We start from the raw sequence: 15,138 nt of genomic DNA, 5'->3' as shown, positions 1-15,138 counted from the left end.
GTCATTCTATGATTCTATGATTCTATAACTCAAGTATGACTGGCATCACTCAGTGCTTTTCCATCTTAATCTACAGGAGCTACAAATAAATTCTACAATCATTCAGAGAGACAGGTGAGGTGGGGGCGAAGCCTGAGCCTACCACATTGTTTTTCTCAGAAATTAATCCAACATGAGTACTGCAACCAGTTGGTACATCTGAACATCGTTTTTGCAGACAAATTGTCTTTGGACACGGTCAAGCAACTCCTAGTCTAGAATAATGTGACATTTACATGCTGAACATAAACACCTACAGCATCTCACATTATACAAGGACTTACTGGACTGTATGATTTGCCGTGAGATTTTATGAGGGCTTACATTGTCTCATGAATGGCTCGATAAGTAACATTACCTTGAGCACAAAACTTTCAAGACAGTGAAGGGAATAAGGAAAACAACACTAATTGAACTGATTTTCCTTCTCTCAGCACCTAGATATAATCTAAGTTGCTTTCAAAACTTCCTTGAAGTTAAAGAAACAACAGATGGCATGTGATTTTTTACAGCTATTTCACCTCAGTTAGAATGCAAATGAATGGGCATCAGGTTTTGGCTCAATTTTAAAATCTCAAAACAGAAAACTTACATCAAGTCCAATCTAGGTCTTTATGAGTAAGTGTGCTGAAATTTTTTCCATCATTTAAAACTCCCCCTATTTAAGTTCTGGACACAAAATGCATGACAAATACGGATAATTTATTATTTATCAAAAAATTCATTATAATATTTACACAGCTTTAAGTAATAAAAAACCACACAACATACAGTCTCTTAAGACTTTTTTTTCTTTAAGACTTTTTCTTTTTTCTTCCTCTCAATGATTTCTTTTTTCTGCGCTCAAACACAGGTTTGGCAGTCACCATGATTACATTTCCCAGTTCTTCATCCTCATCACTTGAGCTGCTACACCCCTTTTTCTCCTTTTGGTCTGCTGTCTCTGCTGCAGAGACATTTTTTCTCTTTTTGCTCTTGCCTAAATTTCTGCTTTCCAGTTCCTCTACTGAGGAGTCACTAGAAGCTTCTGAAAGATGCAAATTCCCAACAAAACCACCTTCATACAAATGTTCTTTTCTGGAATCTGAGTGTTTTCTTCCTTTTCCACTTTGAGCTCCCGTTGCCACAGCTTTATGATTTGCACAGCTTTCCCCTTTCCTTTCTTCATGCTGTTTAAACTCAATCTCCATAACAGCAGTAGCCTCCCGAATCTCATTGGTTGCTTCTTTTTCCTTTCTCTTCAGGCAAGTCACAGCTCTGCGTAGTCTCTGACTTTTAATAGCTTGGTTTTCATGCTGTGCTAGTCTGAAGAATGAATCAATTCGAAGCTGAGTCTATCAAAAATAAAACAGAAACACATTTGGATGTTTTTGTGATGGGAATTCAGTTGTTATGTCAGCTATACTAGAAAACATCCCAAATTAAAACAGGACAAAGGACTAATGACATCAGTATGCATCCAAATAGATGTGAACAATAAGATGCATTATTACAGTAATACCTGTACTTTATCACAAATTATGCAACAAGAACCTTTACAGGAACTAAATAATAAGCAACCTCCCATGAAATTTTATAAACATTGTGCTGTTGATGATTAGACATTGCTATTTTTCACCCGAATACAGAGAACCTCTGTAAGTGCTCTTAAGTATGTCCTTACAAACACATCCTTAGCTTCAAGCTGTTAAAACAACAGAACGTTTACTAAGCAAATGTTGTAAGTGCACTTTACACTTACATCTGCTAGTGCAAATAAATGCAATCATTTGACTCCAGATTGTTGTAATACACCCTGCTACAGTATAAAGATTTAATAGTAGAACTAGGAGTAGTCACACAACAGGTCTGCGTTACTCAATCACAGCTAGGATTGCTGTATAGACTAGGCTAGTCCTCTATATTCTCCCTAAAATTGCCTAAGAGAGACAGATGCTTCCAAAGGATATCCCAGGTCAACCTGAAAGTATATGGACTTAACTATGGGTTTTGGTACCTTTCACCCTTTGAGTGACAGAAAGAACCTAGACATGTAGTCTAAACCAGTCTTCTATTTTACTTACGGCAAAAGGGGAAAAAAATTTGACCTTAGGTGATAAGTTTTACAACTGACTTTCACAGTATCACAGCACGCACACCACTATTCACTTTTAAGTTTTATTAAAGTTCATAGAACACTTATTTGGAAATTAAAGTACTATTACTAATGAGCCCTTGCTCAATGGTTCAGTCTGTACTCCTCCCCAAAGGATATGGATGTGGTACCCAATTGTCAGTCACACTTAAATCTTAGGGGAATTTTTAAAAAGAATTTTTAGAGACAGCACACTGACTTTTCAAAGTACTAAAGGTGCTTGAGGTACCTGTAGTTTCAGCTACATCCAGAACAAAAAGCAACATGGATTTGAGGCAGATGTTTGATAGATGGCAAAATTTTAAACCAACAATTGAAATTACATATCGAGTGCCTCACAGCCCACCCAAATCATACTGAAACAAAGTCTAAAGAACTAAGTTGAATGACTTTCAAAAATATATTAAGACAAAACAATATGGCCAAATCCCAGTTTCTTAGAAATGTATTTTAAAGCCTTGTTGCTTGTTTTACAACGCTTCTCTTACAATTTTCCAGTTACTCTTAAACTATACATAGTTTTATACTTTACCTGCTGCAAGTTCAGCTGTTTTATCACAGGTGAAAGGATTTCATCTATCTTTGTCCTAGTCCAGCCAAAGTGATCCTGGCAGAACGTGCAGAAAGTTAAGGAACTTTACAAAATGGCTAATACTACTAGTATTTAGTAAACATATAAAATGAAAATTCCTCAAACTATGCCTGGAGGAAAGTTACTCCAGAGTTTTTTCTACTACAAAACCTGAGAAAATAAGTTATTACAGCTAACTTATGTGAATGGTTCCAGTATTACACTATGTATCTTAATCACACTGTTACATGTCTATTAGCTACAGAACTTCTCTTAATACCATCATTTCCAAAAGGATGTCTCAGCGAAGACAGAACTCACTTTGGCTACATGATACTGCCAAAAGACAAAGTACCTATAAATAAATCTTCCAGTATGTACAAGTTTAACAATAAGTTTTATTTACTATTTAAAACCCTACTAGATATGCATGCATTGCCATGTACTTTTCAACAATTCACTGCAGCTCAACCTGCAAGAGATGCAAGAAATAGACATTATGACTGAATCACCATTTCTGGCTACGTTTTGAAACTTATTTGTGAAAGACGGCCAACATATATCAGGAGTGTGCAAACAATCCCTTTCCAAGTCTAGAAATAGGCACAGCATAGTTACAGAAGCATAACATCACAACAAACTAGTCAGTCCAGCTACAAGAGTCTCTTTGTGAAGCAGCCCACCCTCTCAGGAGGGCAGAGCAAGCCTTGAGTGCCATACATGCATAGCTGCGTTCCTTTCCACTCCAGAGCTGGTATCATTGCAGGGGAGCACATGCGGATGGGGTGGACAGCCCCTCACACCAATGAGATGTTAAGAATTTGACACTCTGTTACTGACTCACTAACTAGCCTTATGAACTTTAATCCAAGCACTTTCAGCTAATAAGTCCTGCCATATAGTAAAAGGATATTCTCTTATCTGCTCCACATCAGGCTTCCCCCAGGTGAACGAACCCCTTGTCTCATCCACCACAGGCTTCAGGTATGCTTCTGCCACTGCTGGATTTGGGAAACCTGAAGAAAGCTGCAGCTCCCGCAGTTTCTTCTTGACTTTGGTATCATGTGGATTAGGTCTCAATTTCTTATTCTTCTGAGCCTCATTCCACCACTCACTGGAAAACAGGAAAGTATTAATTTACCTTCATAAAATAATCTAGAATATCAAGAGCCACCATGCTAATTTCAACAGCCTTTATTAGTCTCCCTACTTCAGTTATTCCATGAGATGAGGTAGGAAAATTCCAAATAAAAATGGCCTAACGGACATATCATTTGAAAGTAGAAAAACCAAAACATATACAGTAAACGCAGCCATTGTAAGCCACAGTACCAAACATCACCTGGATTCCCCATAAGCTGCCAGAAGCCCTCAATTCAGAAGGCCCTAAATTCAGCCTCAAGTGGAAAGGATGCTACACACATAATGATCATTTTTGGACGTTTTCTAGTATTAAAAAAAAAAAAAACCTAAACAAAAAAAAAGCTTCTAACCATCCTCGCCCTCTTCAAATCTTGTTCTTCCCCACAGCCTACCTGTCTGTCTCTCTTCAGGTCATCCACTCCTCACTCATCAAGTCTCTTTTTTCACTACGAGCACGCTACAGCACCTCCTCACAAACTCAGGGAGAAACAACCTCCACTCCACTAGGAATCCAGCTCTGCAATGAACTCAGAGGCAGTTGCACAGTTCTACAGCTGTTCTATTGTCTTCATTAGTCTGACTGTGATTGCTGTATCAACATGACACCTTATTTACCTGCCATTTCAAATAGTGCTATAATAGAGTTGCATATTTTACAGGTAACTTAGTCTCCATAATGATGGTCATATGTTTTGTTGTGTGCTGAAGCAGCAGAAAAGTATATCGTCTAATATTCATGTTACGGAGAGACAAAGAAGCAAAATAGGATGAAGCATACGCAAATTTTAAGAGAGGTTCCAATCCATGTCCAGGAAATTCATTTAAAATCTCCATCGCTGTTACAAAGCCAACATTTGGGATGCCCTCAGTGTAGTCACTTCCAAGCAAGTATGCCAAATTAATTAGCTTGCTTCGATCCAATCCTGTAAAAGAAAGTGCATAGACCAATTAAAACCAGTGGATTTGGCACCTATTCTCTTACAAATTAAAAAATAATATATTATCTGAAAGACAAAAACCAAAAGGAACACAAAGGCATTCACTCTGTAAAATTACATTTAATTCAACATGAGAATTTGACAAATTATTTTCTGGAGCTGCGTCAATACGCTACTGCTAGCTCAGGCACCAGTAGTTGTGCTAACTTGGCAAATGTATCTTCCCACAATTAAAATGTTATAATGTAAAGACCATTCAGAAATTCTGGGTTTCTAAGAGCTGAGAGATACTATCTTACATACATTTCTCCAGTTACTGTCCTGTCTTCATCTAATGGCGACCTGATTTTAATAACTCCCGAACCAGAAATAAAAACATTCAATTCCTCAGTTTTGAATTCTAGTCCATAATATTAACACCTCTGCTTCTTAAAAGTGTTCCCAAACTGGAAGCCTTTTGCTCTGTGCTAGTGCAGTACCAAGTACACCAGAAGAGCCTGTGAAACAGACAGAAAGAAGGAAGAACTCAGCTGACCACTTCTGTGTGGTACACTACAAGATCTGAGGCAACCAGACTGATTTTCAGTGACTAGCCTCCGGAGTTTAGATTGAAAAAATAAAAAATTTTTACAAATCAGAAGAGAAAAGGAGGGTTGTATGTCTAAGCACACAAAGCGAGACCATCAGCAAGCTAGTCAGGATATCCATCAACTGTCAAGAAAGAATTGTGCAACGCATGGAAAAGAAGCAGAAGACTGCAAAGGAATGTGACACGAAGACCGATGGTGACTATTTTTCCCCAATAAATAAATAAATAAAAGCTCTGGTTTATTACATTAATAACAACTAAAGATCACACATAGGCTTTTACAGCAATCCTTTCCAAGTAAGCTACAGGAGCATACCCAAGTAGGGGGAAAAGTATTTCATTCAGTTTGCTGGAAGAAACCAAAGACATAATCTTTCACCACATAAAAGTGGTGTGAAATTTTACACACTGAAGACATTAAAATATTATTTAAAGTCTATAGCCTCTCTCAACTTTGAAAATGTCACAACTGACTTTAACAGAGTTCTCTTTAAACAAGGCATAAGAAAATGTTAAAATTGACTCATATTTCCCTTAATACACTACGTGATGCTGAAGTTTAATAGTTCAAAAAATTGTTTAGACTGTTACAAGAGCACTCTGAAAGAAGAAAAAAAAAGCTGTCAGTATTAACTAAACGAAAAACCTTTTACAGAGCATATACATATGCTGGACCCTCTTCTAATACATTATGTGTCAATATGTCCAAAATTAACTTCCATTTCCAGAAGACTAAATCTGATGACATCAGAATACAAGTTTCCTACCACGTCAGAAAAGTCATGCTGACATTTACCTAGAAACTGGTACCATAGTTCATACCTCCAGCTGTGATGATCATCACACTAACTCAGTGTATTCAATGCAAGTGTAACTAACAGCTGCAAATTCAGAAGGGTCATCTGGCAGTAAAAATGGCAACCCAACTGAATGTCTTTAGAGACTCTCCAAAGAACAGGTATTGCAATGACACACAAAATTCTATAGAAAATACAACTCCAAAAAGATACATAGCAGCACTGTCTTATTAAAGACTCTAACATATATATCCGAGGCTTACCTAGCTGGTTTTGAAAATCAACATACTGATAATATTCCACATATTTGTTTTGACTGAAGAAATTTTTATAAACATGTCGTGCACCAAATAACCAAACATCACTATCATCGGTGATTGTCCCAGAGGTCTGATCAGTAAGATCCAATATAGCACACTGTGCTTCTGCCTCCATCGGAGCTTCAATATATGGAATGCCAAACAGACGGAGAAGTTCCTGTAGGATGGAGAGAGATCACTTCGCATTTCATTTTTCAGATTAACTTGTATTATACTTCTGCGTGACTCACAACTGCTAGATGCACACTTGGGAGGTATTTAATATTTCATAGCAAATCTTAATTTCTGCTAAAAAGCACCAAGCACGGCTAAGTCAAGGCGGAAATCCCACTAAACTCATTTCAGGTAGATAGTGACACGTAAGTCAAGCACTACTTGATCACATTATTACCACACACTTAGAGAATCTGCTATCCCAATTACACAAGCATACTTAAGCACTGAGCTTTCCATAACCCCTCCTTTAACATGGAGAAAAGTCCATGCATTACAATTATGTGAGCTCCACAAAATAAAGATGCAGGTTAAAAATAAACAAAACAAACGAACAAACAAACCAGTCACCATCTTAGCTCAGAAAGTATGAAAGTATATGAGAAACATTCATATCAAGCAGGAAACCATTGGCAGACTAGTCACCCTTTGGATGGTGTTTTGATATACATGTATTTTGATGTATTTCACACAATTTGCTTTTATGTAATACATTATTTAACCTCAGTTAAATATGCCCCACCTATAATTAAGCAAAATTATTAACAGCTTTTGAGAAAATGTTTGACTGGGGTGGAGGAGGGCACCACACCACTCTGTATCAAATCAAAATGATTCAACAAATGCTACCTGGCTTTCCAAGAACATCTGTCCTGTTACAGAAGCAGCAACACGTTCCTGCTTCTGTTTTTGAGTCTGAAGCATACTCTGCTCAGCAGAAAGGTCATTTTCTAATCCTTCTAATTCTTCCTGAAAAATAAAATAAGATTTTCATCAACAATTCAGGTATATTTAGTTAAGTGCTAAGTCTCCAACTATAATTATTCTAGCAGTATATGCTCCATTAATTCCCACTTGGACGTTGTCATAGCTTCTCTAATGCAGAGACAGGTCTATTAATCAGAGTGCAAAAACCTTAAAGTTTCCCTCTGATTTCAGAGAGCGTAAGGTTAACCACCAACTTTAAAGAACAACCAGTGCCCACAGAATTAAATATACACATGAGAAAGCAATGAAATAGTAAGAAGCTGTCCAATAGTCTTCCTTAAAAACTATTTGAGGACAGAGCAGTTCATTACTATCTCAAAACAAGTAACAAAGAGTTACCAAACTGATGTCTTGCCACTCATCTGCTGCATCTTTAGCATCATCTTCTCTTTCAACAGTCTGATCATTTGTCAACTGCACTTCAGATTCCTTCAGCAAGTCCTGTGTGACAATATCCTGTCTGTCCATCTCCATTTCTGGAACTGCTGTTTCACCACCCAGTTTTTCATCAGATTTAGCAGGAAACTCAGTCTCATTACTGATTTCAGTATCCACTTCAATAAAGCTTCCTAATAAATGAAAATAAAGAATTCAACTTCCTGCTGCTTGTTTAAAAAAAATAAGCATTTGTATGCATTTTTAACCTGGACAGTGATTTTTGGGTTTTTTTGCTATATGCAGTAAACAGATGTAAAGACTGTGAAATTACAGAAACCAAGCGGCTGACCGTTAACACATCAGTTAAGTTCAACATACACAGCAGCATGCTTTCCTGACTCTCCATATGATACACTCAGGTTTTAGTGCTAAAACATAACACCAAGGGGAAAAACATAGACCAGATTTTCTTCCCATGTCCTACATATGTAGGAACACTTGTATTTTAAAGCATTTCTTATTAGGAGAAAGGGTTAAGGGGGTGGATGCCCCATCCCTGGAGGCATTCAAGGCCAGGCTGGATGTGCCTCTGAGCAGCCTGGTCTAGTGGTTGGCGGCCCTGCATATGGCGGGGGGTTTGAAACTAGATGATCACTATGGTCCTTTTCAACCCAGGCCATTCTATGACTCTAAGATTAACTTCAACTGACTACAAATACAATAAGGTCCTATTTTCTTATATTTTTACATTATTAAAAAGCACATACCATCAGAATCACTGTCTTCAGACTGTGATATCCTTTTTCTTTCCTCCTCAGGACCTTTTGCTTCTGGAAAAAGTCTAATATCCTTTTGTACCTCAGATACATTCTCTTCTGTTTGCGAAATTACTTCTAGATTTTCAGAAATTTTCAAGTTTTCCTTATTTTTAGAAAGGTTTGTTGTTTCAGCATGAATCAAAGCCCCTATACTAGTTTGTATGGGGGAACAGCTTGGCTTCTGTGCGCACAAGTTTATATCCTTATCTCCCAAAGAATTTAAGTCCATTATGGAACCATTTTCTTCTTTGTCTACATCTTCTTTGCCTTTTCTAGTATTGTCAATACAAGAATAATTTTCAGCTCTGAATATATTGGTATCCTTGGGTGCAATATGGTTTTTTTCCAACTCTTGATTCTCTTGTTCAAGTTCAGTATCTTGCATAATCACTTGGTTTGACAAATTAACTGCAGATGTAGGTATTTTTTTTCCCTCTTCAACTTCAAGAATCTCATCTTCTTCATCTGAGCTACTAAGCAAAAAATCCTTTGCTTCTGATCTTTCTGGTAGCACTCCATCCACTCTAACAGTAACAACTTCCTCCCCTTTATCATCATCATTCAGAGTAGATGTAGGTATTTTTTTTCCCTCCTTAACTTCAGGAATCTGATCTTCTTGATCTGAGCTACTAAGCAGAAAATCCTTTGCTTCTGATCTTTCTGGTAGCACTCCATCATCATTCAGAGCCTGATGAATTGCCTGTAGTGTTCTTGGAGACACACTGCCTTCCTCTGTTACAGACTGGTCCACGTCCAATCGTCCCATGTCTTCATCCCCCAGTTCTTCTTCTGAGCTGCTTTCTACCATAGCTGCCTGGATAGCAAGCAAAGTCCGAGGAGAGGGTGGTGCTGTTGCCACATTGTTATCTTTCTCTGTCTGCAACTTGTCAGATGCAACCAGCTTTGCGCTAGCAGTAGATTCGTTGATCTTATTTGATTTAGTAAATTCAAGAATTTTTGATGAAGGTCCTGCAGTAGTTTCCAAGTCTCTACTCATAGCTTCTTTTGCTTGAATACCTGAAAGCAAGTTTTTTGTTGATTTTTTTCAGTCAAAAACTGTTTCATACTAACATGTACTAACATTCAATTTTACATAATGAACATCACTATATAACCATTACATTATATAAAAATTATTAAACCAATTTTCTACACATTTACAGACCACAGTTAATTATGTCTATCAGTACTGCACATTTCATGCAAAGTATTGGCTTCATGCACCTGTAAACAACATTCAGGTTTTTCTTAAAACTGACAGCTGCACACTGCATACATCACACAAGAGGTTTTACAAAATTTAGACCTGACATACCTTTTATTAGGATATAATGAGAAGTATCTTCAGAGACTACCCTCCTAGATTCCACTTCTTTCACAAAACCACCTTCATTTTCATACTGTGTTTGGATTTCGCCCGAGTGTTGTTGATTCAATTCTTTTTGTACATTTTCTATGCACCGATTGAGGTTGCTTTTCTTAAGCAAACCCCTAAGCTGGTACTGGGAGAAGTCATTGGACTCCTAAAAAAATAAAAAATAAAAAAAAAAACCAACTAGCCAACCAAGTAAATTTAAATGCAATGTCACTAGCTGCACATGTTAAGCAAGTTCATTTATCATGCTCTGGAAAGCTTTTAAGAGTTTCCTTTAAGGAGGTAACAGCTGCCTTTTACTGGCTGCTGCACTCCCAAGTGACAACACTACTAGCCTGGTAACACACAACAAATGATTCTAACAGGTACCATTAAGTAGTTCTTAACAATTGCTGAACACAAGATCTCAATGATGTGACCAACAAAACTCAGCTGGCTAACAGAGCTGGTCCCCATCTTATAAACAGTGCAATTATAAAAGAATCCACATGTCGATGGTTTTAAGATGATGGTTCTTAGCTTACACTTGGGCACAAGCTATCATTTGATCTGACATATACTGCGCTTTAAAAATCTAACTGTGCTCTGAAAAGATATTATGGAAGTGGCACTATGGGATTCCTTGAATCCCTCCAAACGGCTTTAGTCACACATCTGCCTAAGATACAAAAGCCTTTTCCCAGCTGCCAGCTCCCCTAACAACCTGAGGGTTTGGAATCCAAGTTGCATTCACTCTGCCTGGTTTATCCACACCAGTAGTACGTTCTTGTAATTGAAATTTTGGGCGTAACGCTGGCGAGGCATGAGATACAGCATGATTTTTTCCATTCTTGCCATACTGAATTAGCTCTGCTAATTTTATCAGAAATCAAGAGACAGGGCTCTGAATAGACACACGGGAAGGCTCTGTTAAGAGTCATTATCTCACTGGGGTTTTTTCCCCTCAGTGTAACATCTCTTATTAAATAAGCCTGGGGGTAAAGCTTTCCAGATGTGATACTCTTATGTAGTCTTCATCTCCATTAATGGCAATCGCTCCCTTCTGATGGCTTGAAAACTATTTCAAATACTACCTCTGGCATTGCTTCAAATAATGTTCTTTTTCGCTTTGTAAATTCTTTCATATCAGTCAAGATCTCATGTTTTATTTCTGGAGGCAGCTTGTTGAAGTCTTCTGATTCAATATCTACAGAATGAGGATCTGCACATAACTCTTCCTACAAAAATGGAAAACAACATAAACAGGTATTTTATATTACAGCACACCAAGAACAATAAAATAGAGCACCATCCCAAACAAAAAAATCCCACAAAATCTTTGTTGCTACTTCCTATACTGTGAAAAAACATTAAAAAAAAGGTAACTACTAGCTAATAAAATAAAGTACGTAATTACTGATGTACACTATACAAAGAAACTTGTTTTTATTCTTTTTACAAAAAGATTAGTATAAATCACAGAAGTAGGTCCTATAGCCTCAGCTAGTCTGATTTTATCCTTCCAAAGAAAACAGGTTCTCCTTCTGAATGCAAACTGAACAGCATTTCCAAGAGTTTTTTCTTCTTTATTTTCTTTTTTTTTTTTTTTACTTTGATGAAAGCAGAGATAATTTCACTATTAATTATGCTTCTTTTTAGGTTATATATTTATTTTCTCCTCTTCCCGTGAGATCAGCATATCAAAAGAGAACACAGAATTTAGCTGTGAAAACCCAAGGACCAAAGTGCTTCAACATAGAATCATGGAATGGTTTGGGTTGGAAGTGACCTTAAAGATCATCTAGTTCCAACCCCTCTGCCATGGGCAGGTACATCTTCATATTTGGAAAAGCACAGGAATTTTGTTAAATATGCTGTCTTATATGTGCGTATACATGTGCACAAATGCACACATTTCACCTATATCATTAAAAAGAACAATTTCTTCTCCACACGTCCAGAGAAAGTAGTCAAAAGAAAAAAAAAAAAAAAAAGATACCATAAGAAATTGCTATTCTGTTGTATTCTAATGGAGAAAATTACATCTGTATTTCCTTATTAGTAGGAATTCATAGAGTACTTAAAATTAACTTGTTTGCTTGATAAGTAGTGCTATAGTAAGACCTGTACCTCCAAACAGGTATTTTTTAGCTTTTTTGTTTGTCTTTTAAGCATAGCATATGAATGAGAGGATTGTTCACAGTAACAGGCCAATTAGGATGCACTTACCTGCAACATCTGTTTGTGGCTCATTCTCACTTCCCATTCTTTTTCATCTTCCTCCTCTGAGCTAAAAATCACAAAGAGAGCAAAAGATGTAGATATTTACCTAGGAAAATAAAGTTCTTATTTTAAGCAAAAGGACATCAATTATCCCATCACCAATAAGTACAAAAATTCACACACAACATCAAAATACACAAATATATATGTATGCATATCCATATAAACACACATACACACACGTATAAATACATACACAAGTCAAAAAGATCTGAACAGAAAGCAAGAAGTTCGGTTAGAACTAGATTGAGACAACTGTTGCTGTTTAAATCATTACCTGATTATTTGGTCAGTATTTAAAGTATATGAAAGTATATATAAGATGTGCAAAGAGTAATCTAACAGATAGCTCCACATTCCCATTTAAGAAGATGTCACAGGTTTGACAAGAACATACAAAGCCTACTTCTGCTGACCACATCTACATTACTGAATGAGGGGACGCAAACCAGAATCAAGCTGCCACACACCAGCTACTCAAGCTTCAACAACCATTTAGTCATACAGATATCGCCACACAGATTGAGGTAGTACTTGGATCTTTAAACATGAATCCAGTGTAAAACGTAATCTGTGGGTTGAAAGCTTCTTCTGTTATTTTCCCACAAATAACTAGAAGGCTTCTTTCTGTATGCAGAGCTATAAACCAAACTCTCCAAAGAGAAACTGAAATAAAATATGAATTAAAGAAATCCCTGGGCGTGTTCAAGGCCAGGCTGGATTAGGCTTTAAGCAACCCGATCTAGTGGAAAGTGTCCCTGCCCATGGCAGGGGGGTTGGAAATAGATGATCTTTAAGGTCCCTTCCAACCCAAACCATTCTATGATCCTATAAAACATATTTTATATATTATGGAGTCTCATGGGTCAAAGGCCTTTCAGCAGTGTCAAAAAATGTGGTTTATACTTTTATCTGAGTTTATTATAGCCATTTAAGCTATTTTTCTCAATTCTACCTACCTGTTCTTCTCTTCATCCTCTAAAGAAGGCAATACATACATATCATCAATTTCTTCTCTTCGAACTTGTGTAATACTGGGAAAAGTTTCATTGTTTTTTTAAAAAAATACAACGGTGATTAATAGCTACATAAGAACTTACCTGTTCACTGTAAACAAGGGGAAAATAAATTTTATTCTTGCCTTTTGCCTGTAAGAGCAGTTTTGATAACTTGTCTCTTCAAAAATGTTTTTAAGAGTTTCTCTGTAGTTTTCCTGGAATCACTGACAGCAACATCCTTTCTTTGTCTTCGCTTAGCCTGTAAAAATAAGATTAACACCAATGAGATTTTGCTGGATGCTGAAGAAACATATCCAGTGAATTACTGTTATAATTCTGTATGCTGAGTCTAAGAGCAATGCCTAACCCATCCTACATCAATGGGGACACAGCCTTCAGATCCTCTAAATCTATGTCAGTTTCCCCTGTGGGACTCAGGAATAGTGTTCAGCTTCTAGGTACAAATGCTTGCAAGAGTTGTGTTCAGGTCCATCCTGGAGCAAGACCCAGGCTTATGCCACCATCTATCTCTCTGCAATCTGGTTTCTACACAAATCAAACCTGAATATATCAAAAGGGAGCTGCTGCATGTTCCAACAGCTAACCAAGACTGGGACTGTAAAGAACACCTGCACAGCAGTGCACTTCAAGGTCTCCACCCTCATAGCTCAGAATCATAAGCAGAATAAGGAAACTGAAAATCACTACTTAGCATCAGCAGCCACACATCCTATTTTGCATTGCAGTGACTCAGCAAAGGTACTTACCAAGGTTTGTCTCTTCAGAAGTGGTGCCTCGCCATCAAAAACAAAGACAGGCCGAATCCGGAAAAACAGTAACTTGCAGAGTCGGTGAAACAGAGTGAGGAGGTGAGCATTTCGTGTGGAATTACCACCACGATCTCTGGCCCCTTTTATAGCTTGGTTCAACCAAATACTGATATCTTAAAGAACCGTTAAGAGGAAAAAAATGTGCAATCTTACACATATACCACATTAATAGTTTCTATAAAGCGCACATATTTGACCGAGTGGCTTTTGCCTGCTGTTGCAGGCTTGGCTTACTGAAGCCAAGGTTATCCAAATACTTGTGAACTTCAGAAAATAAATTCTTGCCCCTATCGCCCTGGACAAAAAGCAAGAGTTGAAACAACTGGGCAGCAAGTAGTACCTCTCAAGTTATTTTCAAAAATAAATGAAGGGTAACTTCTTTCCACATTTTTCCAGCATATAACCGAGTATATATGATAGGGAAGTTGATACAAAACTACTTAAACTTTTTCATCTTATAGTTCTACTGAGAACAACACTTTTATTTATAAAGCACAAAATCCTACAGCCCAACACTTGCATAAGGAGCTTATAAAAAGTCTTTTTTAAAGATTAAAAAAAATAAAGCGCTTAGCATTCCACATATTATGAGGCATAAAGACTACTTATCAAAATACTGTCAAGTTTTAAAAATTTTTTAAAAAACTGAACACAATACATCACGTCAAAATAAGTGAAACAGTTAAAATAATCTCCCTCCCCAGTTCGGTTCCTCAGCTTTATTTTTAAAGGATACCAACAGCAAGAATTTTCCCTTCTAGCGTTTCTGGGTTTATAGGCCTCCCGGCGCATTCAAGCAGCTTCCAAAGTCCTTGGACTCCCATTGTCCTTTCTCAGACAGTTCGAGAGAGAAGACTCTCCGAGGAAGGAACAACCCAGCGGCTGTACGACCCACGTACGCTCCGCTAACGAGGACGCATTGTAAGTCACTGCAATGAGAAATAACGAGGCGGGCTGGGGAGAGG

The 15,138-nt window shown here is 37.4% G+C and overlaps 1 protein-coding gene across 1 annotated transcript; it reads right to left on the bottom strand.

Moving 5' to 3' along the window:
- Positions 1 to 833: 833 nt before the first annotated feature.
- Positions 834 to 14,997, bottom strand: ERCC5 (excision repair cross-complementation group 5). The gene is made up of 16 exons (XM_010087076.1): positions 14,910 to 14,997; positions 14,111 to 14,286; positions 13,487 to 13,602; positions 13,305 to 13,397; positions 12,292 to 12,352; positions 11,157 to 11,300; positions 10,024 to 10,231; positions 9,396 to 9,725; positions 8,658 to 9,275; positions 7,852 to 8,081; positions 7,375 to 7,494; positions 6,475 to 6,688; positions 4,666 to 4,810; positions 3,658 to 3,858; positions 2,706 to 2,790; positions 834 to 1,373 (listed from the first exon to the last, which is right to left on the bottom strand). The coding sequence occupies exons 1-16, from the start codon at positions 14,995 to 14,997 to the stop codon at positions 834 to 836; spliced, it is 3,369 nt and encodes a 1,122-aa protein (XP_010085378.1).
- Positions 14,998 to 15,138: the final 141 nt, after the last annotated feature.

This window comes from Pterocles gutturalis, unplaced genomic scaffold, assembly GCF_000699245.1.
Source record: "Pterocles gutturalis isolate BGI_N339 unplaced genomic scaffold, ASM69924v1 scaffold42171, whole genome shotgun sequence".
In the NCBI taxonomy this organism is placed as follows: Eukaryota; Metazoa; Chordata; class Aves; order Pterocliformes; family Pteroclidae; genus Pterocles; species Pterocles gutturalis.
This window is presented reverse-complemented; position numbering and strand designations above follow the sequence as displayed.